The sequence below is a fragment of the Alligator sinensis genome, unplaced genomic scaffold (assembly GCF_000455745.1).
Source record: "Alligator sinensis unplaced genomic scaffold, ASM45574v1 scaffold19_1, whole genome shotgun sequence".
Taxonomy (NCBI): Eukaryota; Metazoa; Chordata; order Crocodylia; family Alligatoridae; genus Alligator; species Alligator sinensis.
In genome coordinates this window covers 921385-934430 of record NW_005841916.1, presented here as the reverse complement: position 1 = coordinate 934430, position 13046 = coordinate 921385, and the positions used below count along the sequence as shown (strand labels likewise).

Here is a 13046-nt window from a genome sequence, read left to right as displayed (position 1 = left end):
CTGCTTTAGGTTTATCATAAAATCCTAATATAGGTAAGGAGCATGAGGCAATACCCTGTTGAGAACCACTGAGGTAAGCAGAGGCAGCTCAAAAGTGGTTCTCAACCAGAGGTGCTGCCAAATTCAAGAAGTTGTGGAGAGTACCACACTTAGGCAGGCTGAAAACTGTTGTTTTAAGCCAGCATTATTCAGCTGCATGGCTTAGTCACAAGGGGTAGCTGGAGCTGTATCTTAACTTTAGGAGGAGTCTTTTGCATTTCAAGTAGGCACTGAGTAATCTTTTTGTTCCTTTCAGCTCCCGGTATTTTCACTGGAAACTGAATCTCTGTGTGATTTTGCTCCTCCTGGTCTTCATGGTGCCTTTTTACATTGGGTATTTTGTTGTGAGCAACATCCGACTTTGTGAGTATGCAGTCTCGTCGTGGCAAGCTTGCACAGTTTATGGGCAGACTTTGAAAGATATTACCCTCTCCTGCTCTGACAGTGTCCTGAGTGGGGAACTCCTCTTTGCCTGTCTCCGTGAAGATTCTCAGGGCGTCCAGCATATCACAGTGTTTCTTGTAGAAATAAAATATAAATAAATGTATATCCAAGCTTAGTAAATTCCAGCCCTTTTCATAAGACCTACAGTAAAATCTCTGTTATCCAGCATTTAACTAGCTGGAATACTTTGTTAACTGAAATTTCTGGCTGGCCGGACGCAGGGGAAAGCTTGCATGTGGTGGCTACTGCCACTCTGCATCTGGCCGCCGCGCCCGCCATCCCCCCCCCCCCCCCCCCCCCCCCCCCCCCCCTTTTTCTGTTCCACCAGCTGGACACTGAGGGGGGTGTGGAGGGGGGGTGGGAAACTTGCATGTGGCAGCAGCACTGCTGCTACTGCTCCACGTGGGCTGCCCTGTGCTGTCGCTGCTCCGCGCTGCACTCTGTAGCTGCCGCTGCTCTGCATGCGGCTAATGCCATCTCTGTACTCCATGTCTGGCCACCACCACCCCCACATTTCCTGGCTCTGTGTCTGGCCAGAAACCCCTGTGCTTCAGGTAACCAGCATTTTTAGATTACCAGCACCCTTCTTTCCCCACTCGTGCAGAGGAATAGGGATTTTACTGTAATTATTTATTGCTTCCCGCTTGATTTCAGCCACTGCTCTTCCAGTTATTTCTACTGCACCCAAACTATAAATCCTTTCTTTTTCTTTCCCCTCCTAACAATGTTTCCTGTTCTTTCCCCCTCTGTTCATTTGCTAGATTTTTAGTCTTCTTTCTGACTAGTAGAGAGAGAGCACCAAATTCAAGTCATGACATCCCCTGTGGATTTGCAAGCCCTTTGTAAGGAGGTTGGGAGATTAGTCTTCTCTTCCATATGTTGTTTTTCTTCATGTTCCTTCCTTTTCTCTTAGAGGTAACTTAGAGATATCTGGTGCCTGGTGGTAACCTTATTAGGATTTTACAACTGTTTGAAGTAAACCATAAATCCTTAGAGCCCAAAGTGGGACAACAAATGAGATACAGAAGCCTAGTAAACTAGTCCTTGCCTTTTTTTTTTTCCACCATGTCCAGATGAGGCCTCAGGCTGATGCCTCTTGGTATCTGGTTCCTCTTCCGTATGCTCATTCTTCCCCAGCCCTAGTTGCTGCTGATTGCTATCCATTATATTGCAGCTTGAGGGTAGAAGTAGCCTATTAAATATACTGACTAGGGACAAATATGAAATCCCTGGCAGGGGGCATTGTCTGTTGTATGTTGACTTGGGCTTCATACAGACATTCAGTTTCTCTTGGGGGAGCCACTGCTGTCCCCGGAGAAATCACAAGCATACAGATACTCAGATTTTTTTTGCCCAGAGTAGCAATGGCTGCTCCAAGAGAGAGAACCTGAGAATAACCAGGGATAAATAAACTTGCGCTCTCATCTTTTGGGAGTGCAAGTACCTGTACATGCTGTGGCTTCTCCTGAAGACAACATAGTCCTCAGGAACACCCCCTGCATAAAGCTCCAGGAGACAGTGTTGCTCACTGGACTTTGCTGCTTCTTCACTGCTCCAGTCTGTCACCAGGCAGACAAGAGGAGTGTGTGGTGCATGCTGAAATGTGTGCACAGGGCTGCACAATGTCAGCACTGCAGGCTCTTCAGTCTTCAGGCCTCAGCATTCAAATGTCTATACATGTGCTCCTGGGTAAGTTTCTGTACCTGAAGAACAAACCTAGGAGAATTCTTCCAGGTTATTTGTATGCGTCTGTGCAGCCTTAGTCCCACTTCTCAGGACCTATATAATTTTCCCTCCTTTCCACCATAGAAACCCTTGAAATTGGTTAGTTTTTAGTGAGCACCACTCTTTGCTGGCTGCACCCTTACAACACAATTGGCATTTCTACCATCCTTAATGCTTCCTTTCTGTGTTTTCTTATTTTGCCTTTCCTGTCTTCCATCTCCCTTCATGTCCTTTTTACCTTCTGAATTTTGATCTGCTTATTAATCCCTTGCATTCCTTGTCATATTTCTTTGGAATTGTCAGTTGTAATGTAGGATTCCTACACCGCCTTCCTCACTGATGGGCTTGAGTATTCCCTCTATCCACTGGCTCATACCAGCTAGATTGCTTAATTCCTTGGGGGAAATTATCTTTATTTAAAAGTATTATTTTTAATTAGCGGAACACTTGTGATGGTTAGCACTCAAGAGAAGTATTATGTACAGTCCTATGTGTTGGGTCACATATAGGCATGCAGCGATCCTGCTGCTTGTCACATTTCTTTCCTGGTTTTCCATATGTGTTTATAAATAGGGCTGGGGTCCTTGAATCCTCTGTCTTGGCATCCCAATCCCTGCAGCAGAGGGCTATTGCTGCATTCTTTTAGTTCCCTCAGGTATATGGCCCACTCCATTTTAGCATGCTGTTGTCCTGTCCCCAGGAAGAAGTGATTGGAAGGTAGAACTGGGGTTTTGCTCTTTCTCTGCACTGGTTAGAAAAGCTGAGTGGGGACATTGCCTCTCCTCATGCCCTGTAGTAGCATGTGATGTCCTAGGGTGTGGGTTTTACATCCCTATGGAACAGCCCCTTCTGCTGGTGCCTTACTGCATACCATGTCTGGCAGGTGATAAGCCCTTTGGAATTAGCCAGGGTTCTTATGACTTAAAGCCCTAGAAGTATCTGGGTTAGGTGGCTCCATTTTTGTCCACTTGTATGCAATAGTTTGGGACCAATGTCGTGATTCAGCTGCCCTGAATGAAGCCTAGACAGGGAAACTTCATAATAATGATCGCTTTTTTTTTTCCTTCTCTCCCCTTTTTCTCAGTGCACAGAAAGAGGCTGTTTTTTGCCTGTCTCGTTTGGTTGACGTTCATGTACTTCTTCTGGAAACTGGGAGACCCATTTCCTATCCTCAGCCCAAAACACGGTGAGCTTCATGCACATGCTGCTTTCACCACCTCCTCGGTGGATATACTGCTTCCTTGTTTACGCTATCTGGCTCGTGCCAGCCTTGTGAACTGAACTGCTTTCAGTGGAGGGAGGAAGGGGGATCTGGAATCCAGAAGAACTTAACATATTTCTTCCAGTTTTTAAGGCACTGGAGGGGCGTGGGGGTATTTTCCAGAACTCAAACGGCTGAATCTGATCCAAGGGGACCCCTACTTTCACTCTTTTGAAAAGTATTACCTAAAGGAAACCCAAAGAGAAGGGAAAAATGAGAGAATCAGTGACCCCAGTTGACCGGTCTTAACTGAATTCCTGAAATTTGTTCTGTGCTACCACATTATTCTCCAGCTCCCCTTGAAACTGCAGAGAATTCTGTGCATAGAGGTAGCTGCAGAATCAAGAATTAAAGGCTTAATTGATCAATTGATCCTGTATTGGCCAACTCAGATTGGAAATAAGAAGGGAGAAATTTACAGGCTTGTCTGATGCCTTGGCTATTGACAGATGTTATTTTTAATTCCCGAACATTTTTATTCTTCTGAGCAATTATCACCACTGAAAGTTCACTCATCAATGAAGTGTTTCCTCCCTCCCCTGGGATGGAATACAACAGGGGATTAGTAACACAGAACAACACTGCACACAGCTAGAGAGGCTGGAGGAGAGTGCTGAGTATCCATCAGAAGCTGCAGAGAGTTCTTCAGCTGGCAGATTAACTACCCTGGTGGGATTTGGCCAGAGCCCTGGGGCTAATCCTCTTTAACTTTGTGCAAAGTGCCAGACAACTTTTGTCAGCTGCAGGTGTCTGGTACCTCATTATTTTTTACATCTCTTACATGGGCACGCTTCTGGCAGCATGGTGCCCTTTCATGCCAGGGGCCTCTTGGCTTGAGAGATTCCCGAGAGAAGAGCGCCCCCTGCTGAATTAGCAGCACATTTAATGTACATTTACATTCATTTCTCATTAAAACTCTTATTGCTGCCACACTCACTTTATAAAATGAGCACTGTCTGCAACCTCCCCCTGATTACAAGAAAGGGAAACCACAAAGACTTAGAAACCCTGCTTTAAATGTCATTGAAACAGCCTCTGCATTTTAAATGCTGGTACCTGCTAGCATGTCAGGCAGGAGGCCAGCGTGCTGTTGTCCAGCTTGTAGCTGGTGTAAACCTCTGTGTAGCTGTGCATGACTCTGTGGTCCCAGTCTCCTTTTGTTAAGCCCCTTGGCCTTGTTTTATCATTTATTCCCCTTCCCTGAAGCATGAAATGTGGCCTGGCTCTCAGCCACCTCAGCTTTACACTCACGTAAACTCCAAATAGGCTGTGTGTGGCAGCTGCTCTATATTTGGTTCTACACCCCAGAAGAGTCACTTGCATTTAGATGTGCATGGCACAGGGTCCCAGGAAAGCTTGGGCTGGATGAAGGACGGGGAAGGGCAAATGTAACTTAATCAGGACATCTGCCCTTAGTATGGTAGCAACCCTAGTTGTAATGCAAGCCCTACTTAATGCTTTATTACACTGAAGACGCACTTTGTAGTATGAATTTAATGCTAATGCAAAATGCCACTTTGATAACACCCCAATAACTTTTGTTCATTCCCTATATGGATAGAGGTAGCAGCAGCATACACTGCTTCTCTCATGCCACAACCCTACTGTCCTGCAAGGGTGTATTGCATAGGATATGGAGGGATTGCTTCTGGACATAACAGGGTAGTTCTGGGGCATTGTAGCACCCTGGTTGAGAACCACTGGACTAAAACCCAGGACAGCCCTGGCTGTATTTTGCTGGAGACCTCAAGAACACAAATCCCTTTCTATGGTTTAGTTAGTTTGTGGTGCCTTCGCTGAGAGTAACTGCACTGGTGCTATGTATGCTAGTTGTAGCAGTGGGTTTTGTATAAGGGACATATCGGACAGAAAATGTAATAAGACCAAAGAGCACTGCTGAGACCCCAGTGTGGGCCAGAAGGGCAGTGGGGGAGCCTCTTCCCAGTCTTCTGTGGGTCCCTTCTTAGCTTGGGTTTCCTGTCTGGTTTTTAAGCCTTAGAGATTCACATGCCTTCCTGAGTTTCCTTCCTTCCCCATCTGCTGCCTGCACTTGCTTCTAATTACCTTCAGCACCTGGACTGCGAAGGCCATTAGCTCTGATAAGTAATTGAGTGAGTGAGCATGTTTCATTGTGAGGGCACTGATGTCTTGAACAGGACAGGAAAAGCAGCTGGTTACTGATACTGTCTCCTCTCTCTCAGGGATCCTGTCCATAGAGCAACTCATCAGCCGGGTGGGCGTAATTGGAGTGACACTCATGGCTCTGCTGTCGGGGTTTGGTGCTGTCAACTGTCCGTACACTTACATGTCCTATTTTCTCAGGTAAGAGCAGCCTCATGGATTTTTTTCTGTACTTTCCTTCTTGAGATTTGCCCTTCAGGTTCCCCAGAACCAGCCCTTTAGGCTTGGTCTTTGTGCCTTTCCTTTCCCTAGCCACTCAAGCACACTGCCCTTAGCTTTCCTGTGTGCACTGCAGGACCCCTTCCATCATGGGTATGTGCTCTGCTTGCATGGGTCGTTCAGATCCTGTTTGTTTCTCCCATTTAATTCTCTACGTCCTTCCCATTCTCTCTGGAATGAAGTACCGTGGCTAATGGGGTGCTGCATGCCTCTTGCAGGAATGTTACAGATGCAGATATTCTTGCACTGGAGCGCCGTCTCCTTCAAACCATGGATATGATCATCAGCAAGAAAAAGAGGTGAGGAGAATGCTGTGGAGGAAAGATGTTTTAGCTCACGGGTTTACATCTTTTGGGGATAAAATCAGCTTGGTACCATCAAGCTTTTAGCTGTCAGACCTACATTCCTGGTCAGCAACAAAAATGATTAGAGGCCTGGGAAACATATAAGGAAAGGCTGAAAGAACTAGGGCTGTTTAGTCGGGGGAAGAGAGAACTTAGTGGAGCCGGGGGACATTTAATAATAGTCTTCAAGTACCTGAAGGGCAATTACAAAGCAGATGGAGATAGACTTTTCTCTGGGGCCATGGGGAAGAGGACTAGGATCTGTGGCTTCAAGCTGCAGCAGGGGAATGTTAGGATGGAGATGAGGAGGAACTTTCTGACTATGAGAGTGGTCAAGCATTGGAACAGGTTACCTAGGGAAGCTGTGGACTCCATCCCTGGAAATTTTCAAGCGCAGGTTGGACAGACACTTTGCTAGGATGGTTTTGTCCAGGTTGACCCTACTTTGAGCAGGAGGCTGGACTAGATGACCTCACGGGATCCCTTCCAGCTCTACTGTTGTGTGATTCTATGAAGGGTTGGAAATAGTTGCATAACTCACTGAGATTTCTTGAAACAATTGACCGTACCAGGTTGGAAATGTTTATTTCATTGTTGCACCGGTTCAGTGGCCTGATAGCATGATCTGTTTTGTTCTGTCATGGAGGTTTATGCCCTAAACAGTCTCTGTTTCCTCTGAAGTGGCACTGAATAAATTGCTGCTCTTTTGCAATTTGGCTTGCATGAAATACATGGTTAGCTCCAGCCTGTTTTCTAATGACCGAGCATCTGTATCCTCCAAAACCACTACAACTGGACCTTTCATTAGCAGTTTCAACTGTGTAACTGCTCCTTTGATACTGAGCTCTCTTTGTCCTCTAGATGTTTTGTTTCCTGGTCAAAGTTGTGGCATGTTGGCAGGCCAGTGTAGGGAAGGTTTTACTGCTGTCTGGGGCCAGGTCTCAGTCTGGAAAGCTCTGCTGGTATAACCAGCAAAGTTTACTGCACTGTCAGAGTACTCCTAGTGTGACTACAGCTTAAATTGGCAAGACTGCTTTTGTTGGCATAGCTTGTTCCATGCCCCCTGAGCACAATAAAGCTACAAGAGCAGAAGCATGGTATCTCTGTATCTCCACCAAGGGTTTTGGCTGGCACAGTTTTGCAGCTCACATATTGTACCTCCTCGCAGCCCTGACCAGCACTACTATGCCAGCAACAGTTTATAGTGTAGGCTTGGATGTATTCTCACTGCAGATCATCAAGGACTTGATCTGCGGTATGATCTGTAGCCCTCTAGTGCTATTTGGCACTAGTATTACACAGCAACGAGATGGAAGCAAACCCCCGAATATGGCTCCGGGCGCATGGATGCCATAACACGTCTGCTGCAGGGCAACTTTTAGTTTATGTATCTTCTTTAATTGTTCCCCTTCAGATGCTTATTTAAATTTTACATTCTGAAGTGGGGAGGAGAAAGACAAGTTTAAAGTCTTAGCTAATGAGCAAAGTGATATAGCAAGCAGTAAGTGATGAGGGAATCTTTCAAGCCCAAGGTGACTTAGTAGGGGCCCACAGTTTTATAAGATGGTTGCCAGCTGTCCACACACTACAGAAGTGAAGTCTCTGTGGGTTATAGTGCGTAGTGGTTCATTGTGACCTCCAGTGTAAATCGCCTCAGGTCTCTGAGGGGCATGTAGTTAGGATTAAGATACGGGGATCATTGGGACTTGTATCTGCCAGATCTTGCCTATCTTCCAGTAGCCAAACAGCACCCAGAGGGTTTAGCATGTTTCCCATGCTATTAAGAAATGGTATCTATTATGTGTTAAACACCTGGGGATTGCATTCAACTGTATCCTTTCATGTAAAATGCTGCAGACTCTTAGCAATTTGGAAAGCTGTCTTGGGAGCTCAAGTTTTGTTTTTCCCTGACAGAAGCGATGGATCACTTAGACACAAATGTGCAGCTAAAGGTAGAGCTTCAGCTGCAGACTTCTGTAAAGCTGAGTGCAGTGTTGCTGGGCAGAAGTGGGAAAGGAATGAGCGATGTTTTTCTTTGTATGGCCACCATTACAATCCTGTCAGCTGCTTGATTGCCACCTTTCAGAATTATTGATGGAAACCCAAGTCTTCCTGATGTCCCCTCAGGCTTATCAGGCAGTGTGGTGGTGGGAAGTGATTTATTTTTCCTTTTGCTAGACATGACATTTCCTGTTTTTCTCTCATAGCAGCACTCATACCCAGCCTCTTCCTCCTCAGCGGTAGACAAGCATTGAAAATAGTTTTCCCACTAGTTTTTTCATGGGAATTGTTCTCCAACATTTTGTTCATTTTCCTGTGTGCAGTAAAGCAAAGACTGAACCAGTCTCAGCTTCTTAGCATGGTAGAAGTTTTCTGCAGTTATATGCCAATGCACAGTATTAGAAGCCTTGGGTTTGAAATGTTTAGACTCTCTAAAACCATATTATCAAATCTGTGTAGGATCAGATCAACCATCCTTCTATCTAGACAATACATTCAGCCCCATACAATTTCTGTGTGGGATTTTCAGCATGAGGTCTTAGATTCTTGAGTTCCTGGCTGGTTTGTGTATGCATGTTAAATATACTGGTACTTCTTAAAAGTGCCATGCAATTTCATAGAATCATAGCAAATTAGGGCTGGAAGGGACCTCAGGAGGTCATCTAGTCCACCCCCCTGCCAAGCCCAGGACTATCCCCAACTAGATCATCCCAGCCAAGGCTTTGTCCAGCCAGGCCTTAAACACCTCTGAGGATGGAGCTTCCACCACCTCTCTGGGTAACCTGTTCTAGTGTTTTATGACCTTCCCAGTGACAAATTATTTCTAATATCTAACCTAAACTTCCCTTTCTGCAACTTGAGACCATTGCTCCTTGTTCTGTCATCTGCCACCACTGACAACAGTCTAGCTCCCTCCTCTTTGGAACCACCCTTCAGGTAGTTGAAGGCTGCTCTTAAATCCCCTCTGTCTTCTCTTCTCTAGACTAAATAAGCCCAGTTCCCTCAGCCTGTCCTCATAAGTCACGTGCCCCAGTGCCCTAACCATTTTCTTTGCCCTCTGCTGGACTCTCCAATTTGTCCACATCCTTTCTGTAGTGGGGGGCCCAAAAGTGGACACAGTTTCAGGCTATATCTACTCCTGCTGCCCATACTGTTGTTTATTTGGCTGTTTGCTGCACTTTGCTCTAGAAGTAACTGCATTTATTGCAGCACTGTCTTGTGTGCAGGTGATAAGGTGTTTGGCAATCTTTAAGGATAAAATAGGGCTGTAAATAGGGACCATGTTTCTGCGGGGGTGGGGAGCAAGGTTAAAAAAGCTATTCTTGTTGGAGTGGGGATACATTGGGAGAGATTAAACAGCGATACGCTCTCTGTTATTGGAAGTCCATGGCTGTTGCTCCTCCTCTGTGGAGTGCTAGGGGTTGCAAAGGTCAGTACTTTGAGTTGGGAATGAAGGGTGATTTTGATTACATTGCTTATCAATGATCTTGGAGAGGGCTGGATGCCAAATGTGGCTCTGCTGCTGCAGATAACAAAAAGGGGCCCCATAAGCACAGTTGAATGGTGGATTGCATCAACAGTGCCATGAATAGCTCTCGGCTTAGGGGTGGATAAGTAGTTCGCACGTTTCAATGGAGAGAGGTGTGAAGCAATGAGACTGGAGACATCAACGTTTGTAGGGATTATAACACAGCATAGATGGGGACATGAGGGATAATGCACAGCAGCTATGTTTGCATTTGAACCGGTTTTTGAGGTCATGTGCCAGTGGTCGAAGGCAACAAAGCATCCAGTTCTGTATCACCATGATGAGAGCCTGCTTCATTAAAGCTGGTCACACAACCCAGTAATGACTGAGTACCAAAGAGTACTGCTATGCTTCATCCAGTTGTGACAGCACTGGGGAGGGGGCACTTGTCCAACGACAAAGAAGCGTATTGTGGGAGAGCAGGATGCGACAAGCCTTGTGGTCTTCCTTGGGATTGTGAAGCAGTTGAGTCACAGGCTAGGGGGAGCTTATGGGAGAAGGGAGGCTGGTGGGCCACATGGCTCAAAACACATGTGACTCTGTAGTTGCATTTAAATCCATTCTGTAATTTTTAAAGGGACTTCTAAATAATGCATTGGTTGACAAGTGAACAGAGTAGCAGCTGGTTTGACAGGGACCAGACTCCATTCTGGAGCTGTAGGGTGTCTCTTATGGAGCAGGATTGGTGGTTCCACATAAGCAGGGGCATCAGTTTGTGCTGAAAGAGTTTCATGGCATCCTTTAGTGAGGACTTGAATTCTCTCTCTTTTCAGGATAGCAATGGCCCACAGGACAATGTTCCAGAGAGGGGAGGTGCACAATAAGCCCACTGGCTTCTGGGGCATGATCAAGAGTGTTACAACATCTGCCCCAGGCAGTGAGAGTATCCTTCCTCTGTGTGCTGGTGCCAGACTGTGGGCTGCAGCAAAATGCCCTCTTGAGATGAAAGGAAATGTGAACAGGAAAAAACAGATGGGGAGGCTGGTGTATCCCCCACCATACAGCACTTCACAAATCACTGGCCCCCATATATGCTCTGCCCCAGGGAGCTTGCACAGTGTGAGATGCCTGCTCAGGTATGTGCAGGCCTGGGGAAATAATTGAATGACAACAGGGTAGGAAGGGTTCCTGCAGGGAGGAAAGAGAAAGAGGGACCTTGGTCAGTGGTTAGAGCTGCAGAGAGGCAGTAATTTCTGCCAAACTACCTAGACTGCTTTAAAGTGTCCAGTGTTAAAAATACTTCAATGGAGAGGCAAAGAGCTTTACTTAGAGCCCTATGGGTACGGTTCTGTAGCCATGTGGAGGCCAGAGGCACAGGGAGTAGGGAAGCTATCCAATCTGTAACCCTCAGCAGGAGCCCTGTAGGTGGGAAAGTGGCATAAGGGAGTTCAGGGTGTGAATGTTTTAAGAATAAAGCAATTCATTTTTGGGGGAGACCCAGTTCCATTTTGTCATGGCTGTCCCTCCATTTGCAAAGCAGATCCCATTTCAAAGGAGTTCTATTGCCTAGCTATGCTGTAGCAGAGGGCGCTCAAGTACTGGTCTCATACTAGGTGTTTTTCACATGGTATAAGGAGAGATTCTGTCTCTGTAGGGAACAGAGCAATGGAGGGAGCCTCGGAAATGTGTGTTAAACTCCTGTAGAAGTCGCTACCCTTGACTTGCACGATTTGCCAGATCTGTCCCTTATCCAGCAGGAAGTGGATGCTTTGGAAGAGCTGAGTCGGCAGCTCTTTCTGGAAACTGCTGACCTGCATGCAACAAAGGTATGGAGCAGGGAAACCATCCAGATGTCAGATACACAAGCTGACAGGGATGACAGTTTGGGAGAGGAGAAATGGAATTAGGCAGGAGGAACTGAATTCATATTCTGTGCGCCAAGATGAAAACAGCTGAAAGCTTGAAACAAACAAACAAACCTAGGGAATTGGATGGCAGTGTTCCCCCAGCTCAAATATGTCCTGGCTCCAGTATCCTGTCTTAGAAGGCAGTGATTTGAGCTTGTGCTAGGAGAGGAAAGAGGGGGAAGTTTAGGGGCTTGCCTGCAGTTCCTCTGTAAAGTCCTATCCTAGACTTCTTTTGCAGCCTGGCCTCTCACTATAGTGCAGCCTCTCCTGGCTTCTCACTGTACTTCAGGGCTGAGTTCTCAGATTCTTCCAAAGTTCAGGCTGATTTGTAACGTGAGTTAATGCTGTAATTTAAGAAGGGGGCACAGTTTAGTGGCAATCAGAACTGCCAGTCTAGAGGACCTGTGTTCTCTCTCCAGCTCTGTCATTCCATTAGCAGTGTGGCACCTTTGGTAAGCCACTTACCCTTTCAGTACCTTAATTTTCCCATTTGGAAGAACAGACACTATTTACTGACATCTCACATGAGTGTTTAGCTTTCTATATTAACATAAGGGTGATGGAAACTGTTGACTGGAAATTGTTGTGGAAGGACAAGGTAGTCATGAGTATTAACGATGCTGGTTTAAAATGTATGAACAGAATTTCTAGTGATGAACATGGAAATATTATCTTTTTTTTCCCCATTCTCCAGGAGAGAATAGAATACTCCAGAACTTTCCAGGGGAAATACTTTAATTTTCTGGGCTACTTTTTCTCCATCTATTGTGTCTGGAAAATCTTCATGGTATGTAAAAGTTCTATATTGTTGTTCTTAGATGCAGCTTACCCAGAGAGTTGTCTCTCTCCTAGATTGTACTTTGCACACAGCTTTGGGCCTGCATCTCGAGAGTAGTCTTTCAGTTTTTCTTTCTATTCACTGCTTTTGGAGTCTGCAAATGGGACTGATATCTGTGTGAGGTAGCTCTTTGCATGTATCTGACTCTATAGTGCATCAGAACAGCAAGGCCCATGCATTTTGTATGTTCTCAGTCAACTTCGTTTTAATCCCTGAATAGTCCTATACAGCAGAAAAGAAGGAAAAGATGTGCATGTATGTCTCACCCATAGCTGTGGTGTGTATGCCATGTTCCCTTGCAGTGATGCGTATTTCTCTTCTTCAGGCAACCATCAATATTGTATTTGATCGAGTTGGGAAGACTGATCCAGTCACAAGAGGAATTGAGATCACTGTAAATTATCTAGGAATCCAGTTTGATGTGAGAGCCATTTAAATTCCTCATTCACTTAGTAATTCCTGTTTTATCTGTTACAACATAACCTGCTATCGAGTGAGTTGGGGTGGAGGGAAAGGCATAGGGATGGAGTGGGTTCTGGATCACAGATTGTAGTCCCTTTTCTATTTTGAGGGTGGGAAAAGTAGTGGGAACTTTGCTTTTGTTAGTATATGAACATAA

General features: G+C 45.7%; 1 protein-coding gene across 3 annotated transcripts in view; it reads left to right on the top strand.

Annotated features, from left to right (window-relative positions):
• The window catches only part of GPR89B (G protein-coupled receptor 89B), a 21360-nt gene that overhangs the window by 2890 nt on the left and 5424 nt on the right, over positions 1-13046 (top strand). For all 3 annotated transcript variants that reach the window (XR_003092902.1, XM_006018874.3, XM_025198174.1), the window contains exons 3-10: positions 296-402; positions 3293-3394; positions 5671-5791; positions 6088-6168; positions 10516-10625; positions 11420-11508; positions 12284-12376; positions 12753-12848. Coding sequence is in view for 2 of the 3 variants with exons in the window: in XM_006018874.3 (XP_006018936.1) it covers positions 296-402; positions 3293-3394; positions 5671-5791; positions 6088-6168; positions 10516-10625; positions 11420-11508; positions 12284-12376; positions 12753-12848 (799 nt within the window). In the remaining variant the exon portion in view is untranslated. The remainder of the gene's footprint in view (positions 1-295; positions 403-3292; positions 3395-5670; positions 5792-6087; positions 6169-10515; positions 10626-11419; positions 11509-12283; positions 12377-12752; positions 12849-13046) is intronic.